The following is a 14,213-nucleotide window of genomic DNA, read 5'->3' as shown; positions in this document are numbered from 1 at the left end:
ACATGAATGATATCTTCATCACTGTCACCTGTCATAATCAAATCATCAACATAAATGACAAGTAGCATAATACCTTTCTCTGTTTTTCTCACATAAAGTGAGAAATCTGCCTTGGAAATCTGAAAGCCAATAGTGACAAGATACTGTCCTATCTTGTCAGACCATGCTCTAGGTGCTTGCTTCAAGCCATACAAAGCTTTCTTCAACCTGCAAACAAACTCAGGATGAACAGCATGCACATAACCTGGTGGCTGCTCCATATAAACCTCTTCTTGCAAATCACCATGCAAGAAGGCATTCTTTACATCCATCTGATGTAAAGACCATCCCTTTGATGCAGCCATAGCAATGACTGCTCTTACGGTTGCCATCCTTGCAACCGGACTGAATGTTTCTTCATAGTCAATGCCATATGTTTGTGCATACCTCTTGACTACTAATCTTGCCTTGTATCTGTTCACAGAACCATCTGCATTGTGCTTCACCTTATAAACCCACTTACAGCCAATTGCATTCTTACCTTCAGGCAAAGGTACCAATTCCCATGTAGCATTTGCTTCCAAGGCATCCATTTCTTCATCCATGGCTTTCTCCCATTTTTCTTTTCCCATGGCTTGCTCAAAAGAAGTGGGTTCTGGTTCCTGTATCACTTTGACCATATATACATAGTGAATGGCTGTAAATCCATCATATTTCAGCCTATCCACAGGATACCTAGCTCTCGTAGACCTGCGCAAAGTAGGTTCACTCCCAGGTGCTCTCAAAACATCCCTGGTCTTCCTTACTCCAGGTGTAACAATAGAAGGAATACCCAACTCATCATCAATGCTCTGTTCTGAGCCACTGGATTCACCATCCACATAAGAGTGACCTGCATTCACATCAAACATGGGCTGATCAACCTTCTCTTTTCCTTTTCGTGATACCTGCATACCACTGTCTGCATTGCTTTGAGAAGATTCTCCTGATCTCAATCTACCTGTCCATGGCGAAGAATGTGAACCACTGCTAGAGGACGCTCCAGGTCCACTAATATTTTGTGACTGCTGCTGTGAATTCTGTGCAGCATTACCATTTTGTGCATCTACATCATCAATCACATTTACTGGTTTATACCAGCTACTCATCTCATCAAAAACAACATCTCTGCTCACTGTAAACTTACGAGTAGAAGGGTTATAGTATCTATACCCTTTTTGCTGCAGAGAGTAACCAATAAAAGATGCACTTCTCAGCTTTTGGATCCAACTTGGATCTCAACTCATCTGGCACATGTACATAGGCAATGCAACAAAAAATTTTCAAATGAGAAATATCTGGTTTCCTACCAGTATACCTCTCCTCTGGAGTCATTCCATGTATTGCTGCAGTGGGAATCCTGTTCATTATGTAGACTGCTGTAGCAACTGCTTCAGCCCAATAAAAATCTGGCAAGTCTTTTTCATTGAGCATGGCACGAGATACCTCTCCAATATGCCTGTTTTTCCTTTCTGCAATTCCATTTTGTTGTGGGGTATGACTGCATGAATATTGCTGCTTTATGCCATGCTCCTGCAGGAACCTTGCAAACTCATTTGAGAGGTACTCTCCCCCTCCATCTGACCTTAGGCATTTTATTTGCATGCCTGTTTCTTTTTCAACCATAGCTTTAAGAGTTTTGAAGTGCCCAAAAACTTCACTTTTCTTTTTCATAAAATACACCCAAACTTTTCTGCTATAGTCATCAATAAAAGTGACAAAATAATGACAGCCTCCAAGAGATGCAGCTTTAGTAGTCCACACATCAGAGTGGATTAATTCCAATGGCTTCTCACTCTCTTGAACATGTCTAGGAAATGGTTTCCTTGCCTGTTTTCCAAACTGACAGGCTTCACATACCTTATGCATTTTTGCAACCTTGAATTTAGGCAAACCTGCAACAATATTTTGGGCCTACATTGATTTAAGTCGCTGTACATTAACATGACCAATGCGTTTATGCCAGATATCAATATCTGCAACTACACCGGTCCCATGTGCAAACATTGCTGCACTCAATTCAGACATGTCTGCATCCAACGTACACATTCTGCCCTTCTTCTTTCCTTTTGCTATCAAGCGACCTTTATTTTTCATATCCTCAACAAAGCATCCATGAGGATTAAATCTGACTTGCAAGCCCTGTTCAACCATTTGACCAACAGAAACCAGATTCTTGGTGATATTCGGGACATGAAATACATCGGACAGGTATTTCTTTTTCCCATCCTGCATAGACAAATGAATTTTTCCAATCTGCACAATCGGATGTGCAGTATCATCACCAGTCTCCACAAATCCTGGTTTTTCCATTTTCCTTGCATCCTCCATCCATTCTGCATGACCTGTCATGTGGTTTGATGCACCTGAGTCAACATACCACACATCGTTGCTTTCTTCTGCACTTGTCACAGAATTGTTCATGTGCTGCACCATAAACAAATGCTCATTTCTGTCATCACCCTGTCTACTAGAAGATGCATAATTTCCTTGTTGCAGTTTTCCATTCATGATGTCATTGTGCTTTTTATAGCAGTCTTTAGCCATATGACCCATTTTACCACAGTAGTAGCATTCAACATTACTGCTTGCATTTTGGCCTCTTTGCCATCCACCACGACCTCTTTGGCTCCCCCTGCCTCTAGAGTTACCACGTCCTCCTCCATAGGACTGGTTTTCTTGAGTTTCTGCATATTCTGATTTCTGCCACGGCCTCCAAATCGGCCTCCTCTACCTCTGCCTCTACCTGTTCCAGCATTTGAGTAGAAGATAGTTTCTTTTGAAGTTCCTCCTGAAGAAGATGCACCACCATTTCTCTACTCCTCAGAAATTAGAAGAGCAATCAACTCCTCAAAATCAGGAAATCTTTCACGAACTGAAATGGATGTCCGAAACTGTGCATAATCCTTTCCTAGGCCATTCAAGGTCACAGAAACTAAATCATCATCTTCCACTAGCGACCCAATGGAAGCAAGTGCATCTGCAATCTTCTTCACCTTCATGTGGTAGTCATTGATGCTCATATTTTCTCTTTGCACATTATGCAACTCTTGCTTGAGCTGTATTTTCCTGGCTTGAGTATTTGTGCTGTACATTTTTGACAAAGTATCCCATGCCTCCTTTGGCGTACTTGCATCCTGAATATGCACAATCATAGAGTCTGAAATACTGATAGACAGCCAATACATAACTTTCCTGGCTCTCTCATGCCATGCTTTAAATGCCTGCATTTGCTGTTGATTGGGAACATCAGGAAAAACTGGTTCTTCTTCATTTCCAATAACAAATTCCCAATATCCTTTTCCCATAAGGAAATTCGTCATTCTAAACTTCCATGCTTGGAAGTTGTTCTTGTCAAGCTTTTCAGTGACAATCTGTGAAAGAGAATGAGATGCCATTACAGAAGACTGTAAAAAATTCTGTCACTGCAAAAACCACAGCTTCACCCTCACAAGGGAAAATTTACAAAACTAGCGAAAGTGGTATTTGACCACACAGTTACTTCCTAGTGACGATTTTGCATCAACAGGCAACAGGGATGATTCTGTAACTCCCAATGTCTCTGCGCACAAGCATACAATGCAATTTTTACAGTAACTATTCACCGACCTGTAGAACAGTGGTTGCACAGCATAATACTGGGCCTTTTCCTGAGTGCGTGCAGAAAACTTCCGCCTCCAAAACAGGGCCCGAAATGGCCTTAAATAAAAAAAACAAGGTCCTCTTGCTTCACCGCAAAGGGCGTCTCAACCTGAGACAATGCACTCCTGCACTTTCCGGCTGTGCTACCTGCAGAGATCCGCTCCCAAAACAGAAAATGAAAGCAATACTGCTCCTCTTACCAGAACACCGCGAGCTTGGCTTGCTTTCTTGAGCTCCTTACCACGAACAAGGCTCTGATACCATGTCAAGATTGTGGGAGAGAAGGAAGGAGTCTCACTTGAAGCTTTCTTGCTTGCACAATGGGGGAATACACACAAGGGTGGAGGCTGAAAACAGTTTTCCTCTTCTTAGTTGTGTAAGCCAAAAGAACTCTCTTACAAAGAAATAGAAGAACCCTATATATGGGTCTCAAACCAAACTCAACTAACTAAGGTGGCATACTAACTGAGCCACGAACTAGAGTAGATAAGGATAGCTATCATGTAGCTATTATTCATGGGCGGTGTACCAACCGCGTCTGCAACTGACAAGTCGGTGACATAAATACACAACGGTCACCCTGGCGTATCATGAGTGGAGCTCGATATCTCAACAATCGCAACTTGCGTAAAAGAGCTGCAACTATACGGAACTGATTGGCAAGGTGTATGTGTGAATGATTTCATTGAAGGTTGCACATTGCATTGTAGGCACTTAGGTATATGAGAAAAGTTGAAAGCCTGATTGTGCACAACTCACCTTGCATTGTACCATCCAAGTGTGTGAGAAAGCATAAACTTGCGAAGTGATTTAATTAACAAGGAACATACTAAAGGGGAATTAAGCTAAGAAACAAACCCACCAGTAGGACTTGCAAAACCCTTGGGACCATAGAAACAAACCAAGAAACCCAACACTGAGAAGTGAATAGTCTAAAACCACCTGATAATTGAGTGAAGAAAGGAACGAACCACAATTAGAGACGCGTCCTTAGCCAACCTAATTACTCTCATTGACACCTTAGTGGTCCTAAGATGCCACGCCTTGAGGTATCAACCACTTCGGTACCACTGGCAGTGCGCAACACGGAGTATGATGAGCTAGTGAAAGAGCTCCAGAGTCAGTGTGATAGAATGAATGAGGAGTGAAAAGCTGTGCTTGCCGAGTTAGAAGCAGAAAAGCATGCTTTTGCAGCCTGCCGACTTGAAAAGACAAGGCAAATGACGGTATTCACAAGAGAAGTGACAGTGCGGAAAGAGGCCTTGAAGGCAAGACAGGGTGACGAAAATCTGTGTGGCCTATATGAGGAAGAAAGGGAAAGTTACATGGCATTAGAGCAACAATGTGCCTTTAACTCCAAAAAAAACAAGCGCCTGGAGTTAGAAATCAAAGAGTTGAAACAATAGAGGGATGAGTTGAGACGAGCTGCAGGCCACAAAGATGCAAAGAGATGAAGAGGTTATAAAGAAGATAGCGGAGCTGAAGAATCAACTCTAGGCATCACTCCATGAGCATGGCATCCTAAAGAAGCAGGTAAAATGCCAAGGCCAAGACAAAGAGAAGATGCATGCGATATGGAAAGAGCAAGAGTAGTTGATAACCATCCTTTCACAAGAGCAAGACCAAAGTCTCGAACAGATGAAAGACAAAGTTGGAGGATGGGCGGAAAGGAACGATACTAGAATCAAGGATTTAGTAGAGTATGGTGCTATCAGAAAGCGAGCGTATAATGGCTGAAGGAAAAGTAGAAGCAATAGAGACGGGGTGTAAAGAAATGCCCTAACACAGAAACATAAAAGAAAACCGTATGACAAAGCATAGATTGATAAAAGAACATAGTTAGGGTTAGGGTAACTCAGAGACAATGAACACAGTAAATAAATGAAGTGATATAACTACTGAATAATATGATGCTTATACCGCAAACACACTATGTAGTGAATGAATAGTGAACCTCGAACTCCTATATTTCAAGGATCAGGGCCGGGGTAATGAGTTGGAGAGTGTGTCGTACTCCGAATGGATTCCGAATCGTAGCAGTGCAGCCTCCGAATGTCGAACACTAGCAAATGTAGTAGTGAGAAGCTAGATCTGATGCAGACAATAGTGAGGAGAGAGAAAGACTAAAAATGTAGGCAGCAAGTAAGAGAAAGACTAAAAACGCAGGCAGAACAACCTGCAGGAGAGAGAAAGACTAAAAACGTAGGTAGCAAGTGAGAGATAAAAAACGCAGGCAGGATAGCTTGCAGGAGAGAGAAATACTAAAAACGTAGGCAGGATAGCCTGCAGGAGAGAGAAATACTAAAAACTTAGGCAGCAGGATTGTGATGACGTGGCAGGCTGTGCGGCAACAGGTCTGCACAGGAATAGTAGTCGATTGGTTGGAATCAGCTTCAAACTGTGTGAAGAGGGCTGGAAACCAGGCATCAATTAATGGAGACAACAATGGACAGCTTCGGTTGAGATATCCTCCGCAAATGGGGAGTGGGCAGCAAGCTGAAACACCTGAAATCTGCAAAATGAGATTAGAGAAGAGTGGAGGGCTAGCTGCCTATTTATAGAAAATTAGAGTTATAGATCCTCTCCCACTTAACTCTCTCGATCCTCTCCCCATTTTAGGGATTTGGCTAAAATAAGCCTAAAATAAGCATGTTTTGGGCTGTTTAAGTGACTAAGTGCATTTTTTAGCACAACATCCCCCTCTTAGACCCAAAATAGGGCTAGAAAAGTAGGCTAGCCTAAATTTTAATTTACCCCAAGGCATCCCACCCCAAAGTAGCCAGGGCATCGGACAAAGGGTGCACGTCGGCTGCCCAGTGGCCTGCCAAGACTACAGAGGTGATGGTTATCTTACCAAGGGAGCCCAAGTGATCACCCCAGAGAGGCCAAGGCATCGGACCAAGGGTGCTCAGTGGTGGCTGTCCAAGGGCCTACCAAGTCCTACAAAGGCGGATGGAAACAACAATGGACTTGTTTGTTTTGTTTTGTTTTTTTTTTGGGTGGTTGTTTGAAAAGTGTTTTGCAATACATAAGTAATATAGGGGCAGTGGCCGATTAAGTGACAGATAGGAAAAGATAAAGAGAGTTTTAAACCCAAGTCATTCACAAAACTAGCAAGCCAATCCCTTACACTGACTAGGATAAGTGCTAAGGATGATAAATGTGTGTGTGTGTGCCAATCATGTGGTGATATGGGGAGAGGCAAAAAAGATGATGGTGGGCTTAGCAAGACAAGCAAAGCAAGCAAGCAAGCAAGGGTAGGGAAACTGTCTTTAGGAGAATTGCCATGTGTTACACCACGAATATGGTGGATCCTAGAGTCGACCACTCCAAAAGATCGAAGAGGGATAAATGCTCACAGATGTATGTTTACATGAACAGAATGCCAATGCATGGGGTAATGCAAAGAGAGATGCAAGATGCCATGCTTATACAATATGCTATGTAACGGTGCCACTTGGATAATGCCCTCGCAGGGGAATTGTTCGCTCGTCCAGGTGCCCTTTTACAATCAGGTCATCCTGACAGTGCGGATAAAGTTACAAACGTCCATAATACAATACAAAAGAATAAATGAATGTAATGTCTAAAAATTGTAAGCATCATCACTGTCACCATCAAGAGTAGAAGCCGCCCCCTCTCAAACTAAAAGGAAAAGCAAGAGGGAAGCACCCTCTCCCCATCAAGCTGAAGAAGTAGGGGAGGGTGTACCCAAGCCGATCCTGGGTAGCAGGTACTGAAGAACCGGCCGGTTGACCGCTTTGGTCAAAATGTTTGCAAAATTATTTGATGAATGCCTAAACTCTAGGCGAATAGTGCCTAGCTCAACCTACTCTCTGGAAAAGTGAAGGTGGACGCCCACATGCTGCGTCCAAGGTGGGATGATTGGATTGCCCGCAAGGGCAATGGCACTCTGGTTGTCGCAGTAGACAACTGTGGGAGAGACCAAGGAAAATGAAATGCCGCTAGTAAACTCCTTAGATAGATGGCCTCGATGGTGCCATCAAAGAGAGCTTAATACTCAGCCTCGGCTGAGGAAGCCGCCACCGTCTCCTGCTTACGGCTGGACCAAGAAATGGGAGCCATGGCTAAGGTAAAGAGGTAGCCGCCATGGGAACGCCAGGTGTCAGGATCTCTTGCCCAATCAGAATCAGTGTACCCCTTCAAACATAAACCAGAACCATATGCCAGGCCATAAGAATAAGTACACCGCAGATAACGCAACACACGAAGACATGCAATCCAATGTGACATCCTAGGTGCTGTGAAATACTGATTGAGTATGCTAACTAAGTAAGCTAAATCTAGCCTAGTGTGAATTTACCAAAGAATTTTTCCTACAACAGAGCGATAGGCATGTGCATGTGCCATTTCCATGACTATTTGGTTTCTACGCACTACGACTCCATTCTAAGAAGGAGAGTTGGTAGAGGTGAGTTGGCAAGAAATGCCATGCTGCTGTAGAAAATCGGAGAACTCGTGGGGGATAAACTTGAAAGGTGAGAAGGATCGAAGCTTGCACGCGAGCTATGGCGGGAGAGCAAGAGCAAGAAAGACAGAGACAAGAAATCGGAACTCCAATAGTCACAATATGTGACCGGGCCTTCCTTTATTCAAACTGTCACTAAAAGAATAAAGAATAAAGTGACGTGACGGGCGCCCGCCACCTACAGTGTGCAGTGGCGGGTACTGTCAGTGTAGTAATACACGGGGCGGCACGGCCGAGGCGCCTTTACCCCCAACAACCTCCCACTAAAAAAGGCGAATCTGCCCTAGTGAGAGAGAAAAGAAAAAGAAAAGACAGTACAAATGTACATAGGTACAAGTGATGAGGAAAGGTCACATCTCATCCAATGCCCATCAACCTCCTGAGGAAGGCAAAGCGCTCAGTAGTGAGGCTCTTCGTGAGCAGATCTACAGGATTCTCGTCAGTGGAGATCTTGACAAGGTCAACAGACTTGTCCTCCACGACACCACGTATGAAGTGATACCTCACCTCAATGTATTTCGTCTTCGCATGGAAGACCGGATTCTTAGCCAACTGAATGGCACTCATAGAATCCGAATGCAGTGTAGGTGTAGCATCAATCCCAAGGTCAGCAACTAGACGGCCTAACCATATGGCCTCCTTGCAAGCCTCAGTGGCTGCAACATACTTGGCCTCAGTGGTAGACAAAGCCGTACACTTCTGAACCCTGGACATCCAAGAGACAGCCCCTCCAACATAGGTGAATACATAGCCAGAAGTGGACTTCCTACTATCTGCATGTCCTGCATAATCGGAGTCAGTGTATGTCATGAAGGAAAAATACAACATTAATATTTGCACCTTGGATTAATTCCAGCCTTTGTAAATTTAGCTTTAGCCTATATGTACATGTGTGAACAACCCTTAAGTTTGGAAGAGGGTTAGAATAAAAGGGACTAGAGGCCAAAGGCAAGACATCTTTTGATCATTCAATAATCTTGGCTTTACCATTTTCTTGGAGTTAGCTTCTTTCTAGCCTATGAAGCACTCAGCCATGGCCGTCATGTATTCTTGAATCTCCAACCATTAATACATGATGAGGATGTCTTGGTGCAATAGATTTGTTAATTCTTTGTTGTAGCTTAGTTAATTTTCAATTTCAGTTAGATTTCATTCCATGGTTGATTGCTTTCATTACATTGGTATCAGAGCCTTGGTTCTTGATCCCAGTTAGTCCCTCATTTTCACCTAGTTACAACTTTCTAGTTACATGGAATTTTGAGTCATAGGTACACAAGTACGGGAGCAGTAGGGGAGTTTCCAAAGCATCTCTAGACCACAAGGACTGCATGCAGAAGCATTAATGGCAGCTTTCTTCGGAGTTTACACCTCTGGACCACAAGGACTGCATGCAGAAGCATTAATGGCAGCTTTCATGAAGACCACATAGACCATGGCAGCCTTTCTTGGAGTCTTAAATGGAACTTGGACCAAAAATGGAGGCAGACAGACAAAGATGGCAGCTCGTTTTGCAAGCTCAAGCCAATTTTGAAGGTATTTTGGTAAAGGAGTGGTAACAGCAGTGAGGGAAGGCTTAAGTTAGGGTTACTCTTGAAGAGAGGCCTTTCCTTTCCTCTTCCCAAGCTCTCTTTCAAGCTTCCATAGCTCCTTAACCCTCCCAATCTCCTTGTCAAGAAGCTTCAAACTGTTACACCTTCGAAGCCTTATCTCTCATTTTTCATATTGAGCATGCTTCCAATGGCATTGTTATGGACGGATCTTTGGAGGCTTCCATCTGTGGTGGTGCAGCCGTAGGCTGCTTGGGCAACATCATTCTACACACTTTCTAGAGTCCCAGACCCTCCATTCTCTGTTTCTAGGGATTCATTCCCCTTCTTGTGTTGCTCTGAGGCTTCGCTCTGTACAATTTCTTTCGATTCATGCTACGTTTGCAGAGTTTCAAGCCCTACATTTGGCACCTCTAAGGCCTGATTGCTTGTCTCTCGGGTTCCCGATAAGAACTCCGTTCCCTGCTGATCGCTGCTATACTTCTGCTTCAAAAGAGTTGAGGGCCATCATTCTCTGTTTGAAGATCCACAAGTAGGTGAAAGACTTGCAGCGTAGCATCAAGGGCAGGGGAAACTAGACTGTCAATGAACTCGCCTGCAGATATTTGAAGCACCCGTTCGTCACAATCAGGAACTGGATCTCCTACTTTGATTTTTGCTCCTGTATCTTCCAGCATTTTTTTTACCAGAAAAGCTGAAATAATGCTTCGAAGAACGTCGTGGCATCGCTGTGATACCATGTCTGCTTCTGGGGGCTCTTTTCTGGCTACGTGCAGATTGTCACCACCCTTTTTCCCATCAGCAATCTCTTGACCAATCTATTGGCCTGCGACTGTCCACCTTGGGCTTGTACGTGGCTTGTGCTTCCAGAATGCTTCTTCATACTTCCCAGAAGACCAAGATGCCTGGCAACTTCGAGACGTGACCTGAATTTTTCTTGCGCAGGGGAGATGAAAAGCTTAGTCACTTAAGACGTTCCATTCCTCTTCTGGATCTCAACCTGCCAGCCATCTTCAAGTTCCCCACCATATCTCTGGATAAACTCTTTCAAGTTCTCTATGGAGTCTTGCTCCTAAGAACTGCTCATTTGTTGTCCAGTACCTTCGGCATCATCCAGTGAACCCATAGCTGACTTGAGTATCAACTTGAAATTGGTATCATCATTATTTATCATGTTTTTGTTTCTGTCTGAATCTTGGAGATGATACAGGGACATAAGCGAGTCAACTGCTTTACTTCGATGCTCGTCACTCTCTAGTGTCCTCTTTCCCTGTTCATCCATGTTGCCTTCTTTCCCTGAAACAAAGCGAGGGCGTAGCATTCTCTCTGGTTTGACCATCAAGGGACCATCCTCTGTAGCTTTAAGCACCTTCAAAACTGGGTCATCCTGTTGAGCACCCTGCTTTTCTTGTTCATGAGGCACCTTCATGTCAGAACCCCAAGAGATAACTCATGACTTGCATCAACCCTTCGCTAACACTTTCTCTTATGGTCTTCAGTCATTCTCGCCATGTCTTCCACGGCTGAATAGCCTCTTTGAGCGGTGTCGTCATGCAGCATCCACCATGAACAGAACCTCATATCCTTTCTTCTTCAGATTCTCCAAGAAAGGAGAGTTCTCCACAGCCTTCTTTCTTTACTGACTTCAGAGGTGTCCTTTTCTGTGATGAACCAGGCCTAGGAAAAACTGTGACAGCCATTTGTCTCATCTTGAAGACACAGGGCACATTTGTGACTCCACCTGATGGGACTCATGTCAACTGGTGCGAGCACAGATTGGGTGACAGGAAGGCGATGTAGAGAGTCCACATGTGGAGTTTTCCAAAGTAGTAGGCCTGTGAGGCATCGCCTTTCAGAATCAGGTCCTGCAAGTTGTGGATGGTTCAGCAGATGGCTCAACAGTTTCTATTTGTGAAAAGAGGGAACATCGATTTGGTACTGTGGCCTCTTATGCTGCTAGACTGAAGAATTACCAGATTGTGGAAGATATCTGGGTTCAGTGTGATTCATGCAGCAAGTGGCGGAAAATAGCTAAGGAACCGGATGAAGGGTTGGCATGGTTTTGCAACATGAACAAAGGGTTCACTCTGTTAGAGCCTTGTTGCTGCAGAAGCACCTTGAAAGCTAAATTTGTACTGTAGCTCCTTCCATCAAGGTAGTTTGCTTGGAAACTGGCTTGACAGCTAGCTTTACATTAGCCTGTTTATGTGCTTTCACATTATCACTGCTGTAAATAGATTTCTCAATTTCCTTAGACATGGAAGGTCCTGTTGAAACACGCAACAGTTTATCCATCTGATCCTGGAGCTTTTGCTAAACTGGTTGAATCTTCTCTATAAGAAGGCGAATTTCCACAAGCCGAGCAATCACAAGATGATCTTGAACAGATCATCTCTCTGACTTCATGATTGAGTAGAACAGTATGGACTGACAATAACACAAAAGCAGCATATGTTTTGTCTCTAGAAATTGGAGACCCTCCTTGGTCACAAGATTTCTTGCTTTGGCTTTGTTTAGAAGGGGTTCAATCTTGCTTTGAAGTTCCTCTAATCCTTCTCGGAATTCTGCAAGTAGTCCAATCAGTTCAGGATCCTCCAGCATTTAAAAAAAAAAGCTCCCTTGGCAAGATATGTAAGAAGGGTCTCTTCTGGTTGTGATGCCCCAAACAACTGCTTCAGGTCTCCATTCACAGCTGCAGCAAGCAGCCGTGCTATTCTTGTTTACTACAAGATTGGCTTTGAGGAGTTCATCAAGCAAGCTCAAGTAATTGGGTACAAAATAATGCAAACCAGGATTCCTAATTGAAGGTAGACATCGTGGGCTTCGAGTGAAGATCAAAACGAAGAAGAGAGTTTAATCGATAAGGAAGAACATGAGGATGCAAAGATATGTGATGATGGTTCACAAGGAGAGTTAGTTGCAGAAATGGATGAGAATGCATATCCATATGATGATGAGCTACCTTGGGATAATCATGTTGATGAGATACATAAACCCATCCTTGGTCATGATTCTTATGATTCCATGGTTGATCTACATCAGCCCATAGTTGATCAAGGACTGCAACTACCTAATGGCGTTTCTTCGGATTCTCATGTATATGATTTTGAATATGGTGCTGATATGTCATATGATTTGAATGCATCATTTCCCTATGATCCAGGCATTCATGATGGCAATCATGAGTTCTTGGGTGGTTTCCCATTTGACCCGGAAGGAATAGATGATATGCATGATTCTTGGACAGGTACCCATGATTATGACGATTATTTTTGAGGGATTTCCTTTTGATCCCGGGGGTACTTGATATCTTTATTTGGAGTATTGCCTACAAGGATGATATATGATGCAGTATGCAGTGACTGTGCAGAGACAGCTTGCTGTATGAAATTTCTGCAGACAATAAAACTGTCCTGACTTCATCAAAATTTGATTCTGATGTTATGGGGTGATGCTTGGGAGTGTATACTTCGTTTCCACACCTCGTACGCCTTATTTGAACCAATATATCAAAAGTTATGGCAGTTTTAGTGAATCAGCCCTGTTTGGACAGCAGCCAGTTTTCTCACAGTTTGGCATGCAAAAGGTCTTCTTTTCATGGACAGTGCTTTCTTATCATTTGGAAGATGAATGGGCATGATTACTATTATTCTTGACTTGGATATAGGCCCTTACTTCTTGGTTTTGAGGACAAAACCATCTTTGGGAAGGGATGGTTTGTCATGAAGGAAAAATACAACATTAATATTTGCACCTTGGATTAATTCCAGCCTTTGTAAATTTAGCTTTAGCCTATATGTACATGTGTGAACAGCCCTTAAGTTTGGAAGAGGGTTAGAATAAAAGGGACTAGAGGCCAAAGGCAAGACATCTTTTGATCATTCAATAATCTTGGCTTTACCATTTTCTTGGAGTTAGCTTCTTTCTAGCCTATGAAGCACTCAGCCATGCCGTCATGTATTCTTGAATCTCCAACCATTAATACATGATGAGGATGTCTTGGTGCAATAGATTTGTTAATTCTTTGTTGTAGCTTAGTTAATTTTCAATTTCAGTTAGATTTCATTCCATGGTTGATTGCTTTCATTACAGTGTACCCCACGACCCCTGTATCCTGGCTGCCATAGCAAATACACATATCTGCTGTGCCCTTCAGGTACCTCATGATACCCTTCACGGCATCCCAATGTCTGTTGCCAGGTGTAGCCATATAGCATGCCACAACACCAACTGCATGCGCAATATCTGGACGAGTGGCTATCATGGCATACATCAAACTGCCCACGGCTGAAGTATAAGGGATCTTGGCCATCTCGGCCCTCTGCTCATCTATCTGCGGACAATCAGCCTGTGATACCTTCACATAAGAAGGTAATGGACAGCCAATAGGCTTTATGTCCTGTATGCGGAAGCACCCAAGGACTTTATGAATGTACTCCCGCTGTGAGAGATACAAAAGCCCCTGATGCCTATCGCGCTTAATGCACATCCCAAGTATATGTGAGGCCTGTCCCAAA

General features: G+C 43.5%; 1 protein-coding gene across 16 annotated transcripts in view; it reads left to right on the top strand.

Moving 5' to 3' along the window:
• The window catches only part of LOC148031731 (uncharacterized), a 60,873-nt gene that overhangs the window by 19,872 nt on the left and 26,788 nt on the right, over positions 1 to 14,213 (top strand). The window contains exon 4 of one of the 16 annotated variants that reach the window (XM_087685335.1): positions 12,944 to 13,697. The exons of the other annotated variants lie outside the window; for them this stretch is intronic. Coding sequence (XP_087541461.1) covers positions 12,944 to 13,003 — 60 coding nt within the window. The 3' untranslated portion in view covers positions 13,004 to 13,697. Of the gene's footprint in view, positions 1 to 12,943; positions 13,698 to 14,213 lie in introns of those variants that run through there. 16 annotated transcript variants of the gene reach the window in all.

This window comes from Lygodium microphyllum, chromosome 9 (genome assembly GCF_053477565.2).
Source record: "Lygodium microphyllum isolate KBCC chromosome 9, Lygodium_microphyllum_v1.1.10, whole genome shotgun sequence".
In the NCBI taxonomy this organism is placed as follows: domain Eukaryota; kingdom Viridiplantae; phylum Streptophyta; class Polypodiopsida; order Schizaeales; family Lygodiaceae; genus Lygodium; species Lygodium microphyllum.
This window is presented reverse-complemented; position numbering and strand designations above follow the sequence as displayed.